The 27,857-nt window shown below is 39.9% G+C and overlaps 2 protein-coding genes across 2 annotated transcripts; both read left to right on the forward strand.

Moving 5' to 3' along the window:
* LOC139198901 (E3 ubiquitin-protein ligase NEDD4-like) lies at positions 1-26,547 on the forward strand. Its single transcript, XM_070827921.1, has 29 exons — positions 1-219; positions 1,097-1,170; positions 2,403-2,481; positions 2,580-2,618; positions 2,841-2,894; positions 14,318-14,368; positions 15,474-15,535; positions 15,719-15,821; positions 16,588-16,751; positions 16,844-16,961; positions 17,723-17,890; positions 18,068-18,151; positions 18,411-18,530; positions 18,721-18,963; positions 19,475-19,552; positions 19,707-19,761; positions 19,864-19,922; positions 20,102-20,167; positions 20,912-21,141; positions 21,641-21,762; positions 21,902-21,972; positions 22,091-22,186; positions 22,291-22,364; positions 22,450-22,510; positions 22,609-22,668; positions 22,764-22,871; positions 22,985-23,081; positions 23,310-23,382; positions 24,081-26,547. The coding sequence occupies exons 1-29, from the start codon at positions 175-177 to the stop codon at positions 24,181-24,183; spliced, it is 2,757 nt and encodes a 918-aa protein (XP_070684022.1). The 5' UTR covers positions 1-174; the 3' UTR covers positions 24,184-26,547.
* LOC139198997 (E3 ubiquitin-protein ligase NEDD4-like) lies at positions 7,887-9,518 on the forward strand. The gene has a single exon (XM_070828036.1). It carries the CDS (start codon positions 8,081-8,083, stop codon positions 9,437-9,439), a length of 1,359 nt encoding a protein of 452 aa, XP_070684137.1. The 5' UTR covers positions 7,887-8,080; the 3' UTR covers positions 9,440-9,518.
* Positions 26,548-27,857: the final 1,310 nt, after the last annotated feature.

Raw genomic sequence — 27,857 nt, forward strand, 5'->3', positions numbered from 1 at the left:
TAGCCACTAGGTCAGGTTCACGGTATCTACCAGCGTAAACACATAGAGGGCATAATAGAGGCGGAGTAGTAACTAAACACCTCAAGACTCCAGCGTGCAGTCTTCTTCTTCCTCTTCTTCTTCCTCTTCTTCTGGTTGTTGTCGCTCTCTGCGAGGAGGAAGGACGAGGATACTATGGCTGCACTTTCTCCACAGGTCCGAGGACTTCAGACAGATGAGGTAAACTATCGCTGCTCTCTCTTTCGCTGAGGCTGCTCATGTGACCAGGTCGTTAACCAGCGCTAGTTAACGCTAACTGTTGCTGTGACTAAACTCTGGAGTGTCCTGGGAGTTAACTAGCGAGCTAACTAACCCACTAGCCGATTAGCTGTCGATGCTAGGGGGGTTGGTGCTAGCTAACGCGTTACTTATTGATAGATCGATCTGCGGTACTTCCCAGCTAATGCTAACCGTGACCAGAGAGCTGATCACTTTATTAGCCAGGAAACCCAGCAGGCTCCTGGGCAGTGAACGCCTCTCTCCACACACACACACACACACACACACACACACACACACACACTTTAACAGGCTGACATCAACCAAACTCTGAGTTATCTCCATATAAACTCATGCTGTCATGTGTCTCGGTCCCGGTAACAATGTCATGGCCCCTTAGCAGTGTCTGATGTGTCGAGCCAGTGTGACTGATTGCGAAATCTCATGATGATTCAATAAGTTCACAGGAAAATCATAAATGAGGCTGGAGTTGTGATGGGAAATGTGCAGAAGTGCCAAGAATTGCCAGGATGTTACATCATCCCAGAGAGGACAACACTGATTGTACTGGGGGGGTGTGCACAGCATGCATGTGACAGGGATTCATACATTGCTTTGTTTACTATTATTATCATCTGATGCCTTGATACTGACTCCTTTATAGCACACCTGGACATACCTGTGTGTAGTTAACATTTTACTCTTTTATGTTTTTATTATTTTCTTCTGTTTTCTACCTCTTCGAGTTTGTTATTTATGTGCGACTGTAGTTTTCCATCAGGACTGATGAAGCACTCTTCTCTCCATCCATGTTTTATTTCTATTTTATTCATTTCAGGGTGAATCCAGAGTCCTAAAAGTAAAAGTCATTGCTGGAATTGGGTTGGCCAAAAAAGATATACTTGGAGCCAGGTAAGCTGAAGATAACATACAGTATGGCAACAAACCCTCACACTTGATAAGATGGAGCGAGAGAAATTGTGTCTCGACGTTTAACTTGTAGAAATGATCAATCGCTTTCCTGTCAAATTCAGAGAAATGTCGTTGGTCATTTTTCATTTTCTGTAAGATAAAATGAATCATCTTCCTGTGCACATTTGGTGGCGATTTCCTGTGAGTTTTCTTCATTGTCTTCAGTAAAGCTGAAATTATTCTCTAGACTATTGTGTGAAGTGCCGGGAAGGCGAAGACTATATTCTTTCCCGTGAACAAACTACTACTCTACTACTCTAATTTACATCAGAGCCATTTGTCAGTGAACCACGAATCAGTGTGTGTTTCATTATCCTGGTTCGTCCACCCCTCTCTCCAAAATCTCCCTAAAGGCCCAAAGTAATGTGCTCTGTATTGTGGGCAAGAAAGATTCAATTAAACCCTCGGTTATGATTGTTTACTTTCCACAAATGTTCAGTTCTGGTCACGTTTTCATTTATTCTTATTTATAGTGTAAGTTCATTCTGGTATTTTATGGTCAAACAGCCCTGACATTTGCAACACTGGCACTTCCATCATAAATTTGGCAATGAGTGCTGATTAGGTTTCAGTCTACAGCATAGTGTCATCTTGTTGTGCATTATTACTATTAAAAAAAGCTTGGAATAGTGCACCACCTTCACAAAAGTAATTCTCTTAATGCCGTGTTTCTTCTAATGAGTGTTCCTTTTTGGTTGTTTGGGGGTTTTTATGTCTTTAAGTCTACTGTGTGTTTAATCCTTCATATTGTAACCTAAATTGCTGTATTAATATCACTCTAATGTAACACAGCAATCACTTATTACTTTAGGTAATTGGGTTGGTAGTGGATAATGTGACTGATGGATGTGGTGGTTTTCATGCCTTTTAACATTATGAATTAACAATTCATCTTAATGTATGCTCAACACAGACAACCCTGTGCTGAGCATAGATTTTCAGAGTAACTGAGAGCATTATGTTATTGTTTCTCAGGTCTGAGCGCTGTGCCTGATCTGATCAGACAATGACACGAAGTGTTTTATTTCCTTTAGAGATAGAAACTCATGGCAGAAGAACCGCACAAACCACTAATGGATGAAGAACAGAAAGTAGATCACAACTGTTAAAATCTTCAAAGATGGATGTCTCCATCATAACTGAATCTAAATGTGTCTCTCTTTCTCTTGCAGTGATCCATATACAAGACTGTCCCTCTATGACCCTGTCAATGGAGAAATCACAAGTCTTCAGACTAAAACAATAAAAAAGGTGAGTAAGTGAATACCAACATTTGAAGTTGCACTTGTTTTATTTGCTGATATTTTATTTGAATTTTATTTTTCCCTTCCATCTCATGTTTAATGAAGACACTGGATCCCAAATGGAATGAAGAATTCTTTTTCAGAGTAAGTAAAGCATAAAGTAATTTAACATTAAACATTCAAAATGCATCTATTTACATTATCTCGTGTGTTGTGTGGACGTTTACACTTGTCAGGAGATCATTTGTGGCATTTTATCACAGGAAATTGGATTAATTTACTGTAATGCTCATCATATTTAAACATAAAATGCTGAAGGTCCCTGTAGCCCTGTGTTTTGAATTAACAGTCTCCATTATGTTTCAGGTTGATCCCGTGAAGCATCGTCTGCTGCTGGAGGTGTTTGATGAGAACCGTCTGGTAAGTGATTTAGTTCTAACTTTTATCGTGCTGAAAAGTTGAGGTTGACGCTTGTTGTGTTGGATGCATAAGTGTGGAGGGCTTGGTTCACTAATGGGGTGCAAACTTAGCAATTAATCAGCTGATTATTTTCTTCATTCATTTTCTTTAAAATGTCAGAAAATGGTTAGACAAGCATCTATAATTGAAGTAGACGTTTTGAAACTGAAAAATCCAAATATATTCAGATTTACTATCACATGAGTGTTTAGTATTTTGCTAGAAAAATGACTGACATGATTAATCTATTACCAAAATAGTTGCTGATTCCTTTTCTGTTGATCAACTGGCCTTCTGTGTTTTGTTATATATATTTATATACCTAAATGCTCTCTGGACAGGTTCTGCATAGACTGGTCTGAATAAATCTTTATAATAAACTAAGTATTGGAAATCAATTCTAAGAGCTCCTCTCCAGTAGAGGGACATGTGCTTATTGATAATTGTGGAGTTGTATGATGGTTATAACAGCGTATTAGACACGGTCCAAAGATGTTCAAGCCAGGAAACAGTCTCACAAAGGTTTGGAAATTTAAAACACATAGATGTGCAGAACAACTTTAAACAAATTAGAGTTCTAAAACAAATATTTAGATTTAAAAAAATATATCATCTTCGTTTCAGAACCTAATTTGTGTGAATACCAAACAAGGGAATGTGTCGTATTTTTTCTGTAAATAAGGGTATCCTCCAGTCAGTGCAGAAGGTTAACTTTAGTTTGTCTGCATGATGTAGTCGCCCTTATTTTGCCATGACACGTGTGATATTGTTGGAAAACTGGGATACCTTATTATTCAGAGCTGTAAATACGGGCAAATCTGGCTACTTTAAGGGCATTCTAACGTTTGTGGCTTACAAGTGTGGGTGGAGATTGATGATGGAGATATTATATGTAGAGATATGTAGCTACATAGTTTTTGTTATGACACAAATGCATAGGGTCCCTGTGTGTAGCAGCAGCTTGGTTTGGGTTGTTGTGTGATGGTAGATAAAGAGGAGTTATGGGACTATAGATGCCAGTGTCTAGTGTTGTAACACAGTTAGTCCCAGGCACGTGCACAGATAGACCCCAGGTGGTGCTCAAGCACCTGCCCCTTTGGCCTCTGGGAGGTGGATTGTGGTCCGTATCACCTCACATATTATATATCGGCATACATACATTTTCTTGGGTTTCTAAAAAGGAATTGTTTTATAAACTACAGTAGCTTGCTGCTCGCTGTACAAGAATTATTTTGCACTTTTTCCCTCTGATTACATTGTTGATCATTTACTACACCCTTCTCTACTAGTTTTTAGTAGTTGATACAGGCTAGATAGTGGCACAGTAGTTATTTGTGTATATCTTACAGTTCTAAAGGGCTTGGACAAATCTTTACCTGCCCTGTCCTCCCTGTGGCACTGCTTCATCAACCTGCCCAAACTGGTAGTGTCTGCTTGGTGAATATAACGAGAAGCAGCACGTTAGATTCTCAGAAAGCTGGAGTTAGTGCACAGCTGTGTGTCAGGCAGCATGTTGTGCATAGTGGGCCGTTGTATCGCCGGTTATTGTAAGTCTCTTGTGTGTGTTGTTTGTTTTTGTTTTTAATTATGTATTTTTCTTAGTTATTCATAAAGGAGTTTGTACAAGATCGAAGAGTTCTTGCATCTTGTGTTGCACAAGTTGACTTAGAATTAGTTTCTTCTAGTCTGTAGGCAGGTCACAAGAAAACAAAATAGATCAGAACAGAGAGTCCGCACACATAAACTTAGCTTCTTTCTTCAGTCTGGTTGTTATTTTATCATAAGTGTGGCTGAATGTGTTTAGAAGGTGTAATTATGTCAGGTTTACAGTCACATGATAAAACAAACCTGGGTGTGACTGCCTTGTCATGCTGAAGGTGGATTTGGTGGGTGGGTGTGTCAGCACTGTGAATGTGTTTCACTGCTGCTCAAGCACACATAGGAAGAGGCAGAGAACACAGGAAACTTGTTCATTTTTGTCTTGCTGGCAGCAATCTGAAAATCAGACCGGGCCTGTTGGTCTGTCCCCTACAAGACATGGCATGTGTTGTTCATTGTGTAGTTATTGCTCCACTAATGACAAATCCTGTGATAGTAATGTTTGTGATCCACAGCTTTTACCAAGTGCCATAATGATCAAGGAGGTTGATCTCTTTCCATTTTGGACACATTTGATGCCAGTCTGAAATGTTCACAAAACATAATAAATCATATAAATCTAATTAGTAGAGAGAAGCAGTGCCCCAGGTGACAACCTATAATCTAATAACAGTGTTGTCCTTCCTGGTTCCACACAGATTCACTGTCTGTGGTTCAAATTGTTTTACCCCCAGCTGGAGACACTCACATACTCTCAAACACCAGTCTGAGATGTAGCAGGCCCTGTCCCACATCAAGAGATACAGTAGCATGAATATGCACATGACATAACTGCTTGCAGAAGTTGCCATGGCTACTCCCCCATGAATGAATGGCCGAATCATGAATTCACATGGAAAACACTAAATAAAATGCTAATAAGTTGTTGAGCAACTGACTGCAGAAACGGATTCAGAAAGAATTCAGGAAGAAGTTTTTTCAGTCTGCTTGAGGCCAAAGAGAAGGGAGGATTAAAATACTTTGTAAACACACAGTCCTCTGAAAGACAGGGGAGGAAAAAACAGAGCAGACTTGTCCTGGTGGTCAGACCTGTCCACAGACAGCCAGAATATCCTCTGAAGTCTGCAAGATTTACATCACGCTGACCTCTAAGGCATCCACATGTCTTCAGGCTTTGTCCAGTGTAATGATTCTCCCTGCACTATTCAGCTAATCACACAGTCAATAAAGGTTGAAGAGACAGCGGATTGTCATAGAAGTTTTTACTGGAGGCATTTGTGAACATATAATCAGAAAGAGAAGATTCCATAAACAAGCGTTCCACCAAAGATATTGTTTGAGTTAGCACAGTAACAAGGAAACTGGATTCACAAAAGTGTAGACTACCTGTCAAATTAGTAGCATTGTGTTAAAAATAAACATAGAAAGAGTGAAATACACAACCGCAGTTTCTCACTGACGATGTTGCATTTGAATTCACTCCCATGTTCACTCGGTCACTGCTTCCTACATTAGACAATGTACATTCAGTAGTTTACTCAGTATTAAGCAGTAAATTGAGTTTTAGGACACTCACTCATTATTTTCATTTCGGTCGTCACTGACCGCTGGTGAGTCATTTTCACACACAAAAGCAGCAACTCTAGGGCACTACTAAGTAAATGGGGAGTGATGGCGGACACAGCCTGGATGCAACCATGTCTGTTAGCAGCAGCTGCTATCGACCTGTGCTGGGAACAGAAAATTACACTGAAACCAACGGCTGGTGGCAGAGCATATTTGTGCATAAATGTCAGGAAACTTAATTTCTTGTCACTTTTCAACATCCACAGAGCATTATCCGTCCACTACTTTGTACAGATCATTATCAAGTTGCATGGGCATTTACTTTTTCGTTTGTTTGTTTTGTTTTCTTCCAGATATCACAAATCTCCACATTCACAGCAGATAGAGCTGATTGGTTTTACTGCTCAGACAAGTAAAGAATGACGGTCACATATACAGTTTAACGTCTCGTCTCATTACAGGTGCACCTGCTCATTAACAGATCTAATCTAATCTAACCACACTCCGCTGACACTCTAATCACATGTTCTTTTGGGCACAGCATTCATGTTGGTGGCGCATTCATGTGTATATTATAGGCAGCTTTGTTGTCTTTATTATTGACCTATTACACCATACTGTGTGACTTTGCATAAATGTATTGTGTGCGTCACCAGTCTTATCTCATGGTCTATGCACCACCATCCATTCAGCATGCTTTTGGCAAGTGATTAAAAGCCAGTCATGAGGGTTCCCGGTAGTTTTTCATGTTGGTTTAAAAAATAGACAGTGAAGTCCACGGCAGCAATGAGGTGTCATCTGGTGAATCATGTCTTTATTCTGGATGTGTCTCTTACTGTTACACCTTATACTGAAACTGATTTGGATGCAGTGTAATGCCCTGAAATAGGTCAGCCTGGCTCACAATAGGCTCCCATTAATAAATAGGACTGTCAACAGCCGTGGACAGGGAATCAGACCAGCACTGACTGTTACATGAGGTGTCATATAACAGGTGTCGCGTCACTGTCGAAGCAATCCGTGTTCTTTCTCATTCTTATCTTCCTGTATTTTCTGTCGGCAAACAGATAATACGTTACAGATGGATTTATCTCTGCATCTCTGTTTAACATATTTCCTTTTTCTTTTAAAGCAGAAACCAGTTTCTGAAATATGTCTTGGTTTTATTTGTACTTTTGCATGAAATAAGTTTGATTTTTTTTTTTTAAGTTTACAATCACATTCCAGTCTTTCCTGCATATTTTCACTGGCTATGGTGGTTTTATTGTGTGCTGTGTGTTTTTGCAACCCAGTCCTCAGTTTGTTTCAGAATTATGTTGAAAGTCATTCCCTTTGATTTCCTGTAATTCAATAGCAGCGGGTAAAAATATTTGTGGGGGCACAGAGCAGCAGAAACATTAGAAGCATAGCTGCAGCAGGAAGTGGAGTCTTGAGTGAGTGGTCTGAGGCAGATGTAACAGTTTACCAGAGCTTCAGTCTAAGATGCAACGTAAAGGGCTACCATGTTGTTGTTTTTCTAAAAGGGTAAACAGGAGTGAGGCGGCTGGGAAAGACACGAGGTGTTAGATATTAATCTGTCAGGAACTCAAGAGGTACAGTTAACTAACTGCTAAACTAAGCTTAGCTAAGGTTATAAAGCAGGTCAGCAGTGGAAGCTCTGTTCTTTTGACTTTTTTTGTAATTTTGTTCTCCATACAGGGTTTAAGCTCCCTAAAGGAGCTACCCTCTGATCCTCTGGTTTCAAAGGTCGTATGTTTGGGTCATGTCTCCAAACAGAACCACTGACCTCCTCTGACTAAAAGCTGAGCTCAGCCTGGAGAGGAATGTAGGTTGTCACCAGAGCTATTTTGGCAATGTACAGCCGCTAATGATTGTGATCACAGAGCAGAGCTTGGAGCAGTTGCTTTGCTTTCCTTTTTTCCTACCAGCAAGTTTGATCATGCAGCTCTCACTGACGCTGCAGGGATTAGAGAGTTAAACGAATGGCACGTCGGCTACGATTGCATTTTGCGTCAAGGAGAAGCAACACGGACCCTCTGTCAGAAAGCCTCAGCAGCCATGGTGAGGAGAGTGGAGTCAGTGCGCCAGCTCGTAGCCCCACAGAGATTCTGGCTCACAGTTCTGTCCACTTGAAGGTGACTCCTCTGTCACCAGACTATGCTAATTTACAGCGGTACTCTTCAGTATTCATACCCAGGGTCAACACTGGTGGATGTAATAAGAAGAGCATTTTGCAGATCTCGCTGCAGCCCTGTGGAAAGCTCAGTGGAGAGCTGGATGGCAGTATAGAGGATGGAGACCCAGGAGGCAGTGAAGGAGGAGCAGGTAGTGGCTCTGACGGAGGCTCATGCAGCAGCAGCATGGCAAGCGATGCTGGGTACTGCAGCAGCAACAGCATCTTTGAGCCAGAGGCTCCAGAAAAGCACAGGACCACCCAGGAGAGGAGTCTACTCTGCTGTAAGTCCAAGGTCCCACTGAGACGGTGCTCCTCCTTGGTTATATTTCCAAAGAGCCCCTGCAGCACTCCACCTGCTTCCCCAGTCAGTCCAGTGGCTCTACCTGTTCTCCCACCAGTGAGAGGCTCTCATCAGTCATCGCTTCAGACTTCTGCCAGTGAATTCTCACAAGAGGATGAGGAAGTGACTTGCAAAGGGTCCACCACCACGGCAGTAAGTGGCCATCGTCTCCCCAAAGGAAGCTGTTCAGCGGAGTCCAGGGACACCAAACACATGGTGCAATTTAATATTCCTTTACAGGATGAACCAAAATGCAAAATGGAGGACAAGAGTAAAGTCATGGAACTGTCATCAACCGTAGACAGAACGAATCGACACTCTAGCAGCGTGCTGCTGCACTTTGCCCACCAGAGACCAATGATATTTGGGAAAAGAGCTACAAAGATGGCTACAGTTAATGTGGGACAGTCTGAGACTCCTAATCCAGCCACACACTCTGAGGGTGAATATGACCCTCACAAAAAACTGTATCGTAGCACCTCTGCTTGTTTGTTCTCCTCAACTAAACCATTAGAAAAAAACCAAAAGGTCTGTTCATCAGGAAAAAGTCAAGAAAGGCCTGAGGAAAACCATTGCCATCGAGCCATTCAAAGGAGCTTTTCCCTGGAGGTGCCCTATGCTAATACTGGAATTTCATGTCACGTTTCAAATCCAAAACTCAGTAGCCCTTGCTCTCCACATGTGCACATTCATTTGTCTCCCTGCTGCCCAGCTAAGTTGCCTAGCTCTGTTACTGATGTAAACACAAGCCACAAAGGGAATAATACAGCAAAGAGCCCAGGTCAAAGCACCAAGGTGAGTGTTATGTGTCTTAACTGGAATTAACAGACGCTTCATGGTCATCGATAACTAGATGAAACTTCACAGCTTCCAAATAAACTTTTTTTCCCAAGATGCCGGATACATTAAGGGCATATGAAGGAGCGCCATTAATGTTGTTGAACTGGTTCAAGTAGATTCCAGCTGCTTTGGTTTGACTGCCCAGGTGATGACACTTTGACTTCTGCTCAGAATAATATGAAAGTTTGACTGTCTTGAATACTTCTAGTAACAAATACATTAATGTTGGCATCACGCTAAAATGTGTATCCTTTGGCTTATTGTTGCATACGAGCTTAACATTAGATGGGACACTTGTACAGTACTAGATGTTTTTCAGTATGGAATATATATGCTGTGATAATGCTGCTCTTCTTCACCGATACTGTCATTCAAATCCTTAAAAGTCTGTTTACTCAGCCATTAGGCTTACCACAAGCTAGAGCGAAGTTCAGTAACTGAGAAGATTGCTCCAGCTAAGTCATGCAATTAACAAGCCCAATGTGGACAAACATTCAGAGGTATTCGGTTACATTACAGTAAATCCATTTGCATATTGGTTTACAAGAAAAAGCGTGAATGAGAAGGAAAAGTTGCCCATCTTTCATCTTATGAGTATCTGCGTTTTTTTGGCGTGTGAAGACATGCTCAACTTTAGAATAGTTCTCCATTTTTATTATTCTGTTAGCGCTATGAGTAATCGACTTAAGCATTTACCCGGGCTAATTTTAGTGGTGGGAAAAGCAGTGCCCCTTGCCGATATAAATAAAGTGCCTCTGAAATATTCACCCTGACTCCAGATAGTCTGGTGGTCTGTAGCACTGCCCAGTCCCGTGGATTCAAATTTAACAGCATGATACTAGAGCAGCGCACAGTCATGCCAGCCATCTGTGGACATAGTGTGTGTGTCTGTCTGTGTGTGTCTGTGTGTGTGTCTGTGTGGTAGGGGTAATGTAATGTAGGCAGGATGGGAGCGTGAGCCTTTCCCAGTAAAAGGGTGGTGTGTCCCTTCCTTAAGGGTCCTCCTGCCAGGCAGTGTTTGTGAAGTATCAGGTGTCAGCCTCCCCCTGCATTTAGCAGGCTGTCAAGTAAGAAGGTCTCCTTCAGCAATTAGCCACTCCATTTACTTTTAAAGATCTGAATTTGCTTTTGTCATTACAGATTTGATGTCTCAATTAAGAATTCCCAAAATGTACCATTATCAAGTATATTAATATTGATATTAATGATGTTTATAGGCCTTTGTGCATATTTAGTAGAGCACCACATCACATATCTCCTCCTTAGAGGTCTGCATCAAATATTACATTCCTTTGTTTACATTCTGACAATGTTCACCAAAAACAGACCAACAATATTATTCACACTGTATGAGGTGACACAAAAAGTATATCATTGAAATAAAGCAGGAAAGTCGTGTAAAAATGATCCCAACAGTTTATTTTACCCCAGAAACCGAAAAAAAAAATAATTTAAAAGGGCAGTGATTTTACTGACTTTATATGTTGAAAAAATCTTTGTACCCTTAAATAACCTTTTTTGCTGCAGTGGTAAAAAGGGTCACCTCATGCCTACAAGCAGGGCCAAAAAAAAACAGAAAAATACATGGCTAATACAAATATAGATAAATTTATTTGAGAATCAAAATCCTACTCTACCCTGTATTAGCTGGATGTGACATCATTTACTTATTTCAGCAGTAGAGAGACAGACTCCAAGATACAAGAGGAAAAAGCTGATACACAGCAGTGGAAATTTTTATGAAAATTTCAGGTCTGCCATCGTTATCTGCAGTGCCCTTGTAACCCCATATACCTCATCTCATGAGTTAATGAACAACCAGGTGTGACCACGTTTCACAAGGCCGGTGAAAAACATGAAACAGAAATCTCTCTGCTTTATTTTGAACATCCCCAAGTCATTAATTAATGAAGGATTGATGAAGCTGTATTATAAATGGCCCAAATTTAACCAATGATAATTTTAAAATAATTCAATTTTGGGGGATCAAAAAGTTCAGGGTGTCAAGTTGAGCATGACTTACATGCATTTCTGGGTACATTTTATAGTCTTAACTAGTTTTGTGCCACTGTCATAGTGTCTGTTGTTGTGGTGGAGGATTGCATTTCTCAGTTCAGGTTGAAACCAAGCCTAACCTTTCAGCTTTAACTGTTTAAAAACTGGAATATACTGCAACCAGCAGTCAGGCAAAATATGACCTCTGTCTTCTTTTACAAGTTGAAATAAATAAAGTTTGACTGTATGTTTTCCATCAGCAGAGCACATGAATAGTGCAGGCCATCAGAGTTGACGTTGGTGCCTTCTGCAGTGACAGCAAGTGGTCTCTGATGTGGAAAACATGAGCTTCCCAAATCATTTTACAGCATCGACATAACTTTGTCATAATAAAGGATAGTCTTGCAGTATAACTTGTTTCAACTTATTTTATGGAGGTGTCTGTTAGATGTGTAAGGGATCATGATGGTTCATCATCAGACACTTTGTTTGCCTGCTCCAATAACATTAGCTGGGTCGCTCTTCAGAAGTTTAGGTTTCACAAGCTGCTGTCCACCTGTTAAAAGTAGTTTGTCGTTGCCTAGCTAAGATGGATATCACTGAACTCGCTCCACAGATACCAAAACATGTGTCTGTAGCTGTTTGCCACAACCTCATACAGTATGTGGTCAGCACTGCTTAAGGCCACAGACTAAACTGAGTTAGATTTAGTGTCACATGAACCTTCAGGGATGCTCTGAATGGACATTTATCTCCGGTTAATTTTTTATCTCAGGAAGTCTCGTCATGTGTCCAAAGCATACACATCCTCTTTGTTAAGAGGCCTCACCTCACCCTACGTACAGGAAGTTTCCAAGGAAAGATGGTTCCACTCGATAAAGACCCCCCCTGTTTGTGTATTCTGTTTGTTACTGATCTACTGAAATGATCTACTTTGACATCTCAAATCCGCTTTGTTTTAATGTGATTGTTTGTATAGTTCAGTTTCTCAGGGGTCATGAATTTCTAACAGCTACAGATGTAGTGGGTACTCTGGAGTGTAACAGATGTTAATGTGACACTAAAATTATAATTTTGTCCTTCCAGGTGTGTGTGTGCATGCGTGCGTCTGTGTGTGTGTGTGTGTGTGTGTGTGTGTGTGTGTGGGGCAGTTCATCTTTGGTAAATATTTTAAAAAACATCATCAGCTCAGGATCTTAAGCAAAGCACACATTTTCTGAACACTGGTGATTGAAGCTTTTTCTCCAAGATATGTACTGGGCATACTGACTTAAATGCCATATTAAACCATAGACACCTTGTGGGACAGGACACTGAAGTTTAGAAAAGTTGTTTGTATTAAGTCCACTATCGGCAGACATGAGGATTTTTCATGTCTTTACATTTTGCCTCTGTACTCACATTAACTGCTGTAAACATAAACACATGGGGGAGGATAACAGTGCACGAAGATGTTTTGCACACTGTGTGTGCTGTACAGATCTACACTACACTGCCTGTTGGAGGTCCACACATAAACGATACCAAAAGATACACAAATTCTAACTTTCATAATACTGTGTGGACTGCGGTGTGTAAATTAATAAAACTAACATTAATTAGACTTTAGAGTTTTTACTGTTATAGTTTGCAGAATAGTAATACTACCCCATACCTGAGCTGAAATAAATAGTCTGCTATTTTATGGATAATTGATCTGTTGATATTATTTTTCAAGCATTTCAAATTGCCCAAAAGTGCTAAGTTTCTCAGTAGAGTACTACCTTTAATTGCCTCATTTGATAGTACATTGGTTTTGGATTGCTGCTTGGATAAGATAAGCCATTTAATGACATTACCGAGGGCTTTGAGTATCAATTTGTCATTTTCACTACTTTATACTGATTTACATTTTAGCTGGTATAAGTGTTTCATAAAGTAAGCAGCCTGTAGGAAGACTTGTGTGTCTTCAGTTGTTGACTTGATATAGTTTAAGTTATTAGTTGTTAAAAATAAGTAAGTAAGTAAATGAATAAATAAATACTTAAATAAAATGGGATTCAAATCTATTTGATTAGAATCTCACCATAATATAGAATTAAGATACATGTATGATACAGTGTAATGGTTGTTCAGTGGTCATTATTGGTGTACATTGAGCCTTTCTTTTAACCCAGACTTAACTGCTTTCCTTGGCTGAACTATTAGAAGTGCAAGGGCAGGACGAAGGAGGCCTCCATCTATATTTGTTCACGTAAACACTATATACCGCTGTCGGACGCTTTGACCTGTTGCGGCTGTTAATTTGGTCACAAAGCTGACTCCCGCAGAGCAGAGTGTGTTTGCCTTCAGCCTTCGGCCTATGAGACTGCAACAGCTGCGATAAAGGCATGCAGTGAATGTGTGAAGTTTTCAAAGTTTATCTGACAAATGTAACATTGTTTTGGTCTCTCCAGCAACAACACAGTGCAGCCATTCATTGTGGGCTGGTAAACACACTCCTATCTAGGCTACATACTAAATCTTTATGGAAATGAGTCCAGTCAAATCACTCTCATTGTTTTAGTAGGAAAATAGAGCAGTTTATGTGCTGAGGATAAGAAATGTTTATTCCTGTAATAATCTAATGATTAAAGGCAGTTTGTGAGGGAAGCTGGCTTGTGAAGAAAAAACATCTCATCTGGACATTATAGAGATATAATAGGAGATAAAATAGCACTGATATTACAGTGGTTCTCAGTATACCATAGATGGCTGAGTAGCAGAACATGTCTAGGCCAGTCCTGTGAGAGAGTGTGTGTGTGTGTGTGTGTGTGTGTGTGTGTGTGTGTGAGATAATATTGTCATGATCCTGACATCTGTGTGTTACTCCCTCTCTCTCCCTGTCAGACACGTGATGACTTTCTGGGACAGGTGGATGTTCCCTTAAATCAGATACCGGTGAGTCCTGGGTTGCAGGAAATCGTTGTTCATTATATTATATTATGTTATATTATATTATATTATATTATATTATATTATATTATATTATATTATATTATATTATATTATATTATATTATATTATATTATATTATATTATATTATATTTCATACTTAGATGCTTGTGACTTATTCAGTTTCACATAAGTTGAATGCATTTTGTTTTTACTGTAGCTTTTACTGTACGAGCTCTCGACCTCAATCTCACCCATGTCACCATGTAAATATAAACACACACGCCCTTATTCTAGTGTCTGTTCCACATCGTTGTCTACAGTTTTGGAAACACAGCCTGTCATGTTTATGTTACGTTCCTGCTTTGTTTCATTGTAAATACAACACCCACAAATTGTCCCTCGTGGTAAACTTTCACCATCATTTCATGTAACGGTATCTTTAAAGGATAACTTTGGTATTTTTAAATCTCGGCCCTATCTTTAAGTATTTTGAGTTCGAAAATTGCTGGTAGGTACAAAAAGTTTTGGAATTGTTTCAGTAGATCGCCTCAGCTGGCAGTGCCTTAATAGATCAGTTTGAATCTGAACTAACCCTGTAAAGCTCCAAAGCCACACAATAAAGTCAAACAAACCAACCAGTAGAACAGCGACTGCCTTCTTCTGTGAAGTAAAATTACTTTTTTTTGTCAATGGTGTCTGGTGCCTTTGAACCAAGCGATAGAACATCTGTTTCTGGTGAACAAAAAGGATCTTACAGGTCTATCTCTGTAGGGAACCATTTTGTGATGTTGTCGAGCACTTTTAGTGGACATACTTTGATGGGCACAGTTGCTCCAGAGGATTACATTACAGCCATTACAGCCCATTCGCAGATGCCTGCTGAGGATCGACTGGACGAATTCCAAAACTTTTTGTAGTCAGTTGTAGTTTGTCCAGTCATTTCGAACCCAAAATATGTAAAAAATGCAGCTCAGGTTTAAAAATACCAAAGTTATCTTTTAAATAATCTGCGTTGTGATACAGTGCAGGGCAGTAGATTTATTCATGTTGCTGTTAAAGTGTTTATAGAATTAAAGATTTCCTTTTTATTGTTTTGTTTTTTCTCAGACAGAAAATCCTAATACAGAAAGGCCATACACATTCAAGGATTTTCTGCTTCACCCACGAAGGTTGGCATGTTCTCATGGTTGTTTAATCTTTTGTCTTTCCCTGTTTTACATTCCATTTGTACACTTGTTTATTTGAGAAATGATAGGCCACAGTCTGCCCTTTATTTTTAAATGCATACATATTTCTAAACATGGCTGACAATAATTAATTTCTTTCTTGTTCAAAAAACGTTTGTCGCACAGCCACAAGTCCAGAGTCAAAGGTCACCTGCGTCTCAAAATGACCTACCTGCCAAAAAACTCAGGATCAGAGGAGGAAACACCAGATCAGACTGAGGACACAGATGTAAGTTTGAGTAATGCTTTGTCAGCAACAACACACCTCCCATGATATTCAAAAATATCACAGAGCCTCTTGTGTTTAGTTTGACTTGCAGTGATCCTTTTTACCTGCAGCCTAAGGTCAGTCAGTGCTGCTTTAGAGCTTGTATTTTGTTGTCTTTATTTTTACTTTTGCTTGTGGAATCAGTTACAGCGTACTGGTAGAATAACAGTGTATCATTGTGCATTATCACACGTGTCACACAAATCATTTCGACTGGACTTTGAATGCATTTGAATACTATGAGTAATATGTTTGAATACTAAGAAACCTTTTATTTCACATTTAATCAGTTTCAAAGGGATGAAATAAATGCTCTTCTAAGTAGTCTTCCTTACTACTTAAAAGAGCATTTATTTCATGCTTATTAAACTAATGAAACCTTGACTTGTTTGGATGACTTAAGTCACATTGAAAAGCCAAGTGTAACTATGTATATAGACATATATTTATACTCATAGACAAGAGCTTATACAGTGAATGGCCGTAGTAGAAATAGTTCTTTAGAGAATTGTCTTAATGTAACGTAATGTAAGTGTTGCCTTAAAACACAAAGCAAAACATGCTGATGATTTCTACGGAATTTTTACATTTCCTTCGAGCTCTAGTCCTCATCCTAGCCAGTGAAATTTCTTCCAGTTACCAAGTTTGCATTTATACAGCTGGCATTAAGACATTTTCTCCATCCTGCTCGTGCTGCTTTTTAAAATGTTTTGTTTACATTGTGCAGCGTGGTTGGGAGTTTCTGGAGGCTCAGGACATGTCGGGTCCGAGACAAAGCCAGCTGCTTCCTGCTCTGCCCCCTGACTGGGAGGAGCGGCAGGACAACCTTGGAAGAACCTACTTTGTCAATCATGAGAGCAGAACCACACAGTGGCAACGACCCACAACGCAGTAAGACTGCTCTCCTCTCCCCAGCAAAGTTACATCACTTTCCTTGTTGGTGCCGTATTTATTGAGTGTGTGTGTGTGTGTGTCCTAAACAGGGACAGTGATGTGGAGATACAACGAAGACGTAACAATAATATGGAGGTGGAGCATGCTTTTATTACACGCAGACAGATCTCAGACCACGATGAGAACACCACAGGAGAGTCTCCTGAGGTAACTTTTACTTTTTTAACTAAATTGCATTTCTATTTGCATGCCTTTTACTGTGTCCTGTGTTTGTGTTGCATTACTGTGTTCTGTCCAAACCTGCCTGTATTTTTCAATTCTGTTTAGGATAATAGATGGTGAGTTTTAAAACCCTAAACATGTTTAAATCCCAGAATGCCTGGTTAAATGTTTTAAATGACATTAATCTACAGAACTTTTAGTTACTTTCACATCATTGCTGACATTGTTTTTTTTAACTCTTACCACTCTCTCTTGTTGGTATTTTACACATCCTGCTCAGCACCAGATGCCTGACAGAGAGTTAGTGACTAGCTGGTGAACATGACGGAGCATTTAGCTGCTAAAGAGCCTTGGTATCTCCATGAGGAGTGTGTAAGGACCCAAAACAAGGCTAAAAGGAGAGTGAATATTGGACCAGAAACACAACTCCAAATTAATAAGTGTTAGACAAGTTCAACATATCAACTGGTGATGGAATGTCAGCGCTGTCTTCCCAGCTTGTGTCGACCCAAAATGGAAAACAAATCGGATAATGCATTTTTCACATTGTAGGTGACAGGGAATGATGGACGTCTGCTCTGATAATGATGTAGATCCAATGTTGAAGCCAGGTGTTGCTGTGTAGTCCTCTGAGGGCTTTGGCATATGCACTTTTGGAATCTACTTTTACTCAATCTACTTTTACTCACTACAAATTAAGAGTAGTTTGGCAGAGCTAACCATGGATCTTCTGCCTCATCTTTTAGAGCTGGGAGATCATTACAGAGGACGAGTCCACGTTGTACCACAGCAGTAACCAGGTCACAACACCTTTAACCCCCACGCCTGTGCCCGAGTTCCACGCGTTCTGCGATGATCTGAGAAACGTTCACATTTCAGGGGCCACAGCTGGCGAGCTGCGCACCTCCCACACAGTGAGTCATTTTCTGTGCAGCATAAGGTTCTGGTTACCAAAAGCGGGAGGAAGAGAGGCTCATAATGAGATTAATATGAAGCACAAGCTTTCAGTGAGAGAGGGAGGGAGGTGGAAAATATAAACACATTACTGGCCAAAGGATCATTGTCTTTGACATCCTTCTCCTCTGATGCAGGATCGTGCTAGTAATTCAAGCCATTCCAGTTTCAGAGGAAGTGCCCAGACTTCAACAGGAGAGGAACATCCCGTTAATCCTGTGGTGAGTTTACACTCCCTGTTGAAATCACTCCATCCTATGTTCTGTCTTGCGTCAGAATGCGGCTGTATGAGTGCACAGATGTCAGGGTTCAAGATTCACAGATATATTCTTTAATAGTCATGGTATCTGTCCATTCCTGCGGTGTGGAAGTCAGGAAATAGCTTTAGTGAGGTTATATATATATCGTTGTTGGTATTGTGTTTCTTAATGATCTCGAGGTTTTCAGTATTGATCACTGTATTTAATTGTCATTCAATAGCTTCTTCCAACCTCAGCTGGGCTGCCTCCAGGCTGGGAGGAGAAGCGAGACAGCAAAGGAAGACGATACTATGTCAACCACAACAGCCGCTCCACTTCATGGACACGACCACTTGTTCAGGTAAAAGTGGACTTTCTTATTGCTACTGATAGAGGACAAATGTATTTTTGCACTCACTCTACACAATTTCTCGACAGTTTAACCAGGCACTGTTCTTTGCATTTTATCATTGATATGAAATGAAATTACGAGAAACATGGTCATTTGTTTAATAGCAATACATCTTTATGTTGTTCTTTTTGCTGATCAGAAAACCTCAGAGGCGGCAGCAGGAGCAGGAGCAGCAGAAGCAGCAGCACAGAGTGGTGCAGGTTTGCCCCAGAGCCCCCCTCCTACGTCCCAACCACCTGTGCCCCCTGAGGAGTCTCCTCAGCACACCCCAAGCCCAGAGGCCACATATGAATCTGGCTTCCTGCCGACTGGTTGGGAGGTTCGCAGTGCCCCCAGTGGAAGACCCTTTTTCATCGACCACAACACAAAGACTACTAGTTGGGTGAGAAAGCTGCACCCATCCATCCATTGTCTATACCCCTTATCCTTTAGGGTCGCAGGGGGGCTGGAGCTAATCCCAGCTGATTTTGGGCGAGAGGTGGGGTACACTCTGGACTGGTCGCCAGTCAATCACAGGGCCAGCACATAGAGACAGACGACCATTCACAATCACGCTCACACCTACATCAATTTATAGTCACCAATTAACCTAACCTGCATGTCTTTGGACTGTGGCAAGAAGCCGCAAGCAGAGGGAGAACATGCAAACTCCACACAGAACGGTTCAACAGTGCTAACCACTGCAGCAATGTGATGCCATCAAGAGAGTCAATAGAATAGAAATACAAAGTCAATATTTTATTTCCTCAACAAGAAACGGTCTCATTTGCTAAGTTAACCTTTTCTAATGTGTGTCATGGGGGTGATTTGGCCAGTGGTATCTCCAACACCATTTCTTGTGTAAGAATTTCCTGTTTGACTAAAACACACCCTGTTTGTTTTCCTCTGGACAGGAAGATCCAAGGCTTAAGATTCCTGTGCACATGAGGAGGAGAGCCTCGCTTGACCCATCTGATCTCGGCCCTCTGCCTGTAAGTTCAAAAATAAGTAACAAACTAATCTAAAGACATTTATTAACTTTAGGCTTTGCTCTGTGTTGTGATATATTGTCACAACTGATAGCACTGCCCGTTTAATAGTTTAAAAACAACGTATTAAAGAATGTGATATTCTCTTCGCTCCTAGCCTGGTTGGGAGGAGAGGGTCCACACCGATGGGAGGATATTTTACATAGATCACAGTGCGTATGACATTTAAAGCTAAAAATACACTTTGGACTCGTAATAAATGATGACTAGGTTTCCATATTAATGAGTGACTTCTGATGTATTATGTTTCATAGACACCAGGACCACACAATGGGATGATCCCAGATTACAGAACTCAGCTATAACTGGACCAGTGAGTATTGATTGTATTTGACAGATTATTCTTCAGTAACCTGATATTAGCCCACAATAAAAACAGCTTTCTATTAATAAGTTACAGGTTTCCTGTAAATATGTATCACTGACCACAGTGTAGGTCATAATGTTGGGACTGATTTGTTGTCACTAAACCATGTCCTGTGTTGATTACAGGCAGTGCCTTATTCCAGAGATTATAAACAGAAATATGATTACTTCCGGAAAAAGATGAAGAAACCGGTGAGTGTCTGAGCAGCTGAACTGAGATTGTTTACCTTGCAAATATTTGATAAAACCATTCTAATGAGGACTGCTGATATCAGTTTCAACATCTTACTTTCCCTAGTCTGACTCATAGGAAGTAGGCTGCGAGTATAAAATCTGCCACTGGCCTACTATTTCAGGCGGAATTGTCCTCCCTTTACTTCATGTTTTATGTTTTTATGTTGATATGGCACATATTTTAACTCTAGAAGTGGTGTGTGCCACTGACATTGACCCGTATACATATCTCTCCCACTTCACACGAGCTTCTGTGATATTGGTTTAATAACGCCCTGCAGAGCTACATACAGCTATTGAAACGTCTCTGGTTTTAACGAGTCTAGCGAGCTCCGCCAAAGCCAACGCGTAGGCAGCCTTCACCTCTAGGGCACCGATGATCAAGTTATATTTATCTGTTTTATTAGTTAAGTCGTATCACAGTGTCGACATGCGTCTTATACTGTTTTATGTGGTGTTTTCTGTTGAGAGGATTTAGCCATTTTAATGCCAGGGTTCGCTTCCCCAAGTGCAACTGCTCCACCCAAACAAGTTCCTCCCAAACACTGGTTTGTACTGATTTCTCCCCTATACCAGAATGATAATGGATTCAGCCAGACTCCTCTTTAGCAAAGTACGCAGATAGGTCTGGGTATGCTATTGTGGGAGAAGACTACTATTTCACGTCAGAAACGTCAATGAACTCAATACGTTTCTGCGTAGGCTGACATCCCGAACCGTTTTGAGATGAAGCTGAGGCGAAATGCAGTGCTGGAGGACTCATATCGACGCATCCTCTCAGTTAAGCGGGCAGACCTGCTGAAGGCACGACTGTGGGTGGAGTTTGAGGGAGAGAAAGGTCTGGACTATGGTGGCGTGGCCAGGGAGTGGTTCTTCCTCATGTCGAAGGAGATGTTCAACCCATACTACGGACTGTTTGAGTACTCTGCCACGTGAGTATCTTTTTATACCTCCTTCAGTTGAGTAGGTTTAGATGAGTACAGACATCCAAAGCAGTCTTGGAGTGCACTGTCCATTCACATATAAAGGAATATGTAATGGTGCCCTGACTTACTATAAAGTACAGTAAATGAAAGGAATCCAGGAAGTATAGAGAATTATATGAAAATATTAACCCAAGACATACACATAATAAGTCACTGTTCATTTTGTGCCATCACAGACTGTATGTGTGTGGTTTTTTTGTTTTTGGGAAGATACACTTTTGTTTACACAGTGTCAGGCCACATTAAGATTCAAGTTGCTCGTTCTCTTTCACTGTTAAAGTCTACAAATTCTGTCTTGAAAACTGTCATTATGAAATGGATAAAGAGTGGGCTATCTTGAAAATACAAACTTCAAGTCAAAATTCTTATTCAATCACAGAACTGTGTTTTCTTTGAACAGTGGCAGTATAAAGCTAATGTTCATGTTTTGTGATTTGTCTTCCAGGGACAACTATACACTGCAGATTAACCCCAACTCAGGTTTATGTAATGAGGACCACCTGTCCTACTTCAAATTCATCGGCCGTGTGGCAGGCATGGCGGTGTACCACGGCAAACTGCTGGACGGTGAGTCAGACCTGATTGTGTGCCACTGATTAAACCCTCTGTATAAAGGGGAGCAACAGCAGCAGTCAGAGGGTCGACGGGATCAGAGCAAATCATGTGATTTTACAGATCCTAACATTTTTGTTTGTGTTCTTTAAAGCTTTTTTCATTCGGCCTTTCTACAAGATGATGCTGCAGAAGCCGATCACTCTCCAGGACATGGAGTCTGTTGTGAGTGTCACATTTTCCCACTGCAAATAATTCAGGGAGCACTTTGAATCAGGAACTTCAGATTCCAGATAATCTGGAGGACATTCAGTTTGTGAAATTTGTCGGGTTATCTTTTCAGGACAGTGAATATTTCAACTCCTTGATGTGGATTTTGGAGAACGACCCACAAGACTTGGATTTGAGGTTCACTATTGATGAGGAGCTGTTTGGACAGGTTGGTCCAACGTGCTGTCTTTGCCTCAGCAACTTTACATGTGTGATAAGTGGTTTTCTGTGTCATTACAATGACATACTGTATATCCCATCCTTCCTGTTCAGACACACCAGCATGAGCTGAAGCCGGGCGGCGCAGAGATTGTCGTCACTAATGACAACAAGAAGGAGTACATCCAGTAAGCAACAGAGCTCATCACTTTTTATAATGGTTGGAGTGTTGATTCGTGGTTTGAGGCTAATCTTCTGTTCGATGTTTGACAGTCTGGTGATGCAGTGGAGGTTTGTGAACAGGATCCAGAAGCAGATGACTGCCTTCAAAGAGGTAACAATTTATTTTATTTGATATTGACTTTTAACATAATAGACACCTCTGAACAGTATAAAGTAAGAATAAAAACCTGTCACATTTCTGTGCCGTAGGGATTCTTTGAATTGATTCCACTAGATCTGATCAAGATCTTTGATGAGAATGAGCTCGAGGTGAGTTTTCAGTCTGTCAGATGTGCTGAAATTATCCAAAATCCTTCCTGAAAGACGAAAAACCGCCTGTGTACTTGTCCTCTTGTCCTCCACAGCTGCTTATGTGTGGTCTTGGAGATGTGGATGTGAACGACTGGAGAGAGAACACCAAGTACAAGAACAACTACTCCTCCAACCACGTCGTTATCCATTGGTTTTGGAAAGTAAGACAACTTTCCACGCCTGAGGCCAACAAGCTGAGCTGTGGCCCTGTTTTCTCCATGAAGAGGAGCTTTGTGTTAGTTATTTATTCGTGTATCTGCTTATGTTGTTATAGACCGTGCTGTTGATGGATGCAGAAAAGCGAATCCGGCTCTTACAGTTTGTGACAGGAACATCAAGAGTCCCAATGAATGGCTTTGCTGAACTCTATGGTGAGATAACCCTCTGCATTATTTAATACCTACTCTGTTCTTGTTAGAAAGTGGTTTCTGTTTAAGTCTAAATTATCCACTTTTCTTGGCCTCATCGTCCACTGTGCATCGCATCTTTTCCCTCCATACTGTATACACTTATCTTCACTCCACAGGTGGCTTCAATGTTTTTTTCTGTTTCTTGTAAAGTAATTCCAGTATCTAATGTTTGATGGTTTTATTTTCCAGGGTCTAACGGTCCACAGCTGTTCACCATCGAGCAGTGGGGAACACGTGATAAACTCCCCCGAGCCCACACATGGTGAGCACTTGACTTCACTTAAACCTTGTTTGCTGTGACTTTGTCGTTAATATCAAACAGTTTTTTTTGTCAATGCACTAATTTTTGAGATTATTAGCCATGTGTGCCGACATTTAAGAAGTCAGAAAGTCAGATCACTGCTTAGATTGCTTTCTGATCTACTTGCTACTGATTTGTTGGTTATGTTTAGCAGTTGGTGGTTCAGTTCAGTTTTTATCACAGCTATGAGGAACATTCACAAATAACAAAGGATGAACCAAGTTCCCAACGTCTCTGTGTCAGCGTCTCTTTTTAACTTGTGCACATGATCTGCGTCCTGATAATGATCTGTACACGCAAGATTAAAATAAGATATATTATGTGGCTTCAGGGACTCCATTAGGGTGTCCTCAAAGAAGTAATATGGCATCATTACTGCAGTTGTACATCAGCCCTAATTGACGCATGATACTGGACATTATTGTTTGCTCTCTTAGACTTTAGTGAGGTTTGGTGAGGCTGTGAATTAATGAATAATGACAAAAAAGGACTAGTACAAAAAATATCTTATTGAGAACAGTGGGTTGAAGCCCTCTAGTGGATGGATACAGTCCCTAAATTCGATGGAGGTGGATTGTCCCTTAAGAATAACCGAATAGCAGCTCAAGTAGATTCCTGCCCATTGATTCCCACATTGTCTTTACTTTCACCCCTTAAAGCTTCAATCGACTCGACCTGCCTCCTTACGAGTCTTTTGAGGAGCTGAGGGAGAAACTTCACATCGCCATCGAGAATGCACAAGGCTTCGACGGGGTGGATTAGTGCTTGTGCTGTAAATGAGCTGAACTGACATAACCGCCATCAGAGTGAAGCCGAGCACCATGATGTGGTGACGCCGATGAGAGAGAACAAGCTGTGCGTCAAACTCGGGTCTCAACCTTCCAGCTGTGTGACAGATGAAGGACGGTCACACAACCTTCACTTTGGTCCTCTGTTCAGGCTCACTCAGAGAAAGGACATTAAATCTGGGGTGATGGAGGTATTAAATCACTCTCTCTGTTCTAAAGTTTACAAAGCAAAAATACAAAGCTGTATACTGTACAGCAAAAACATGTAACTTTAAAAAACATTAGTTTCATTTGGGCTGAATTGCCTCAGAAAAACTTTATAATCACATTCTCACATCAGGTACTTGTGAGAATTTTGTCTTCACGTTGTAGCTGCTGGGAAATGAGTTTAGTTGTGTTTCTCGTCTTTGGAAAATAACTTGTCTCTTCACCACGTGTTACTGCTGGAAAGAGTGGACCATGGGGCAGGGTAGGCAAGCCACTATGTTGGATTTACTAAATTAAGTTTAACAAAAAAATGGCATCAATTCTTCACATTTGAAAGAAAAATTACATCTCTCAACCCAGGTCTCCTTCGTTCACCATTCACCTCCAAAGTACAACTGAAGTGAGTAAGACCAAAATCCCTTTAAGAAGGACATTGGCCCAACAAGAAAATGGTTTTAATTATTAATTATTAATTAATTAGAACATGAAGGCAACAAAATGAAGGAAGTGTATTCCAGACTTATATGACATTTTAAAACCTACATGATAAATTGGCAATTCAACCTAAATCAAACAGATGTGAAGATACTTTCTCTCTATTTTTTCCTAAAAATTTAAATTCTGTACACAATTATACATTTTTCATTCCATCATACTAGAAACTCTGATGCGAATCCCAAACATATGCACCTCCAAAGCTCATTTGTAGCAGAAAATCTGCTGTTTGTACACAAGTTTGAGCGACTACATTTAAAGCAAGTGTGTCATTTAATCATTTATAGTAGTGATGTACCAATACCAGGACCAGTAACAGGCTAAACTAATTATACTGTAGTTTGTATCTGTGTAGTCCACAGATCCAAAGGAGTGACTACATGCAATGTTGGATTGTGCTGAGATACTATGCATAATTGTACATATTAACTTGAGATAATTCATTATCACTTGATTTTTGAGTTTTTCAGTTATTACATACATATAATGTACCTACAAATATAACTTTGCCTTCTACAAAATGATGAAGCATTTATTGTTAAAAGTCACTCAAAGTTTTCAAGCTGGAAAGTAATGGTTACTGGTGCACCTCTACATTATACATCTTTTTTATGTTTCATAGCCACTCGCATTCAAATTCAACACTGACTGTTTGTGTATCAGAGGAATAGGTAAGAATAGATACACGTCATATCTCCTGGCCAGTAGCCTACACAAACACAATCTAACAGACTGACCTTTTTCACCATCAGTTTGCAGATAGTATGTTAAATATGATGTATTGTTGCCTTTTTGTCAATGAGTGATATCATTTTGTTTCCTTCTACTCATCATGGGTGTCTAATTGCAGCACAGTGCTCTGTTTTTAAGAGTACAACTTTAAAAATTGTTATGCTGGTTGTCAAAATGTACAGATTGTCTGTTCTCAAAAATGCGTAATCACTTGTAATACCTTTGTAGAAAAGTAACTGTACTTAAAGCAGTAGTTTTAACATTTTCTGAATGGTAAAACATGTGTTTACACTACCTGCCATGTTTACAGGTCGTCGATAAAGGAAGAAATCGTGGGCTTGTTCTTGTCTCTGACAACACAATTTTATACTTAATGCTTTTATAAAGTGAAGCACTTTGTTAATATTGATGAGTCTTACTTCTGAACTGTCTGAATCTTTGCCAATCTGTCACCTGCAGACTGCTTAAATCGCTCTTTAAGAAAACGATCCTTTGCTTTAAGTGCACGTGTTTAAATGTTTACATGTGAACATTGCTGAAAATAAGCACATTCTCTTCTTTCACTTGTATTTTAAATTAAATACAGAGGCCTTCGTTTGTAATCTATTGTAGACTTTGATTGTTTATCAATGTTCTCATCTCTAAATGGAAATACTGTTATACATGTATTATTGTCTACTGAAAAATAATGAATAGATCACCACTTAATTTCTGATATATCAAGTTTTGTTATTATAGAATTTATTTATAACACCTATAAGTGCATTACAACAACGACATGCATGCAACATATATACAACAGTTTAAAGGGTGAAATGAACTGTAGCTGTTAAATCCCAATTTGAAAATGAACTATACTACACCAAATTAAATATATTTGAACAATAAAGAACAATAAAAACAATTGTCTTCATGTCTAACTTTCCCATTTATTCAGTTGTAGTGTTTTTTTCCTGTGTTTTTCATCTGATTTAATTTAATGTTCTCACTTAACTTTTAGTGATCTGTGGTTATTTTATAGTCTTCAGTAACACTTTATAACTCCCCTATTTAGCATTTATATGTAGAATAAAAATATAGACACACAGAAGCAACCGTAATATAAAAATCATCATATAATTGCAATATAATGTATCAAAAACCATTTATTCAATATATATATACAGATTATAAACACTAAATAAGTGAGATTAAAGTGAAGCTTTCCATTTCTCTTTAGTTTTCACGCAGCGATCATATAGAAAACATGACGTGTTTAATACAAACACAAGAAACTGGGTGAAAAATTCACTTCCCACAGTCTTGTTTCTAATATTGAGAAGTCAAAGAGAAGCAAAGAGCTTAGGAAGAGCAGCTGTTGATGCTTGAATGTTTTATGGGAAAATCCTCGGAGGGATGATAGTTGTTCAATATGTACAGAATCATATACTGAACACATGAGGTGCAGCAGTTCAGGAGTGTTTCCTGATCCATCCATGAACACAGTCTCTCTCCTCCGTCAAAGTGAGACTTATTTCAGTGTGACACTGCAGAAGTCTCACGTCCAGGTCTCACACTGAGGTCCTGGATTTGGCCTGTGATTGGGATGTTTTACACAGATGACTTTATTTATTTATAAGGTATCTGCAGAACGTTACATACAGCATGTGTGATGATGAGTTTTTCCTTGTCACTGTTGCTCAATATAATATCTGATGCTTGCTCATGTGGGAATTCTTGAATCCTTAATTTTGAATTCCTGAATCGTTGGGTCTCTCTCTAATTAAAGAGTTTGGTCTAGACCTGCTCTTTATGTAAAGCGTCTTGAGACAATGCTGTTGTGAATTGGCGCTATATAAATAAAGATTGATTGATTGATTGATTGATGGATTAAATCTATGACTGGATGTAAATGACAATAAAGATGTGAAGCAGTAAACAGTATTTTGTTCATTTTAGTTTCTGTTTTGTGTTTAAAAAGCTGCTGGTTTGAACTCATGTTCTGATGCACTGTGTTGGTTTTTTTTCTCATGCTGTGTTTTGATTAAGTGATTGTATGAAGAGGTTCGCGGACATCCTTAGGAGGAGGTATTCTCTGTTCTTTTCATTGATTTCAACATTTTTAAGTGTTGTTTATTGTCAATGAACCACTAATCTCATGTGACCTGACCATATTTTTGTGGCGTGTACAGATGTAAGTGTTTGTAGTACTGAATTGTTCCAGCGGGGGGAGAT

The sequence above is a fragment of the Pempheris klunzingeri genome, chromosome 1 (assembly GCF_042242105.1).
Source record: "Pempheris klunzingeri isolate RE-2024b chromosome 1, fPemKlu1.hap1, whole genome shotgun sequence".
Taxonomy (NCBI): domain Eukaryota; kingdom Metazoa; phylum Chordata; class Actinopteri; order Acropomatiformes; family Pempheridae; genus Pempheris; species Pempheris klunzingeri.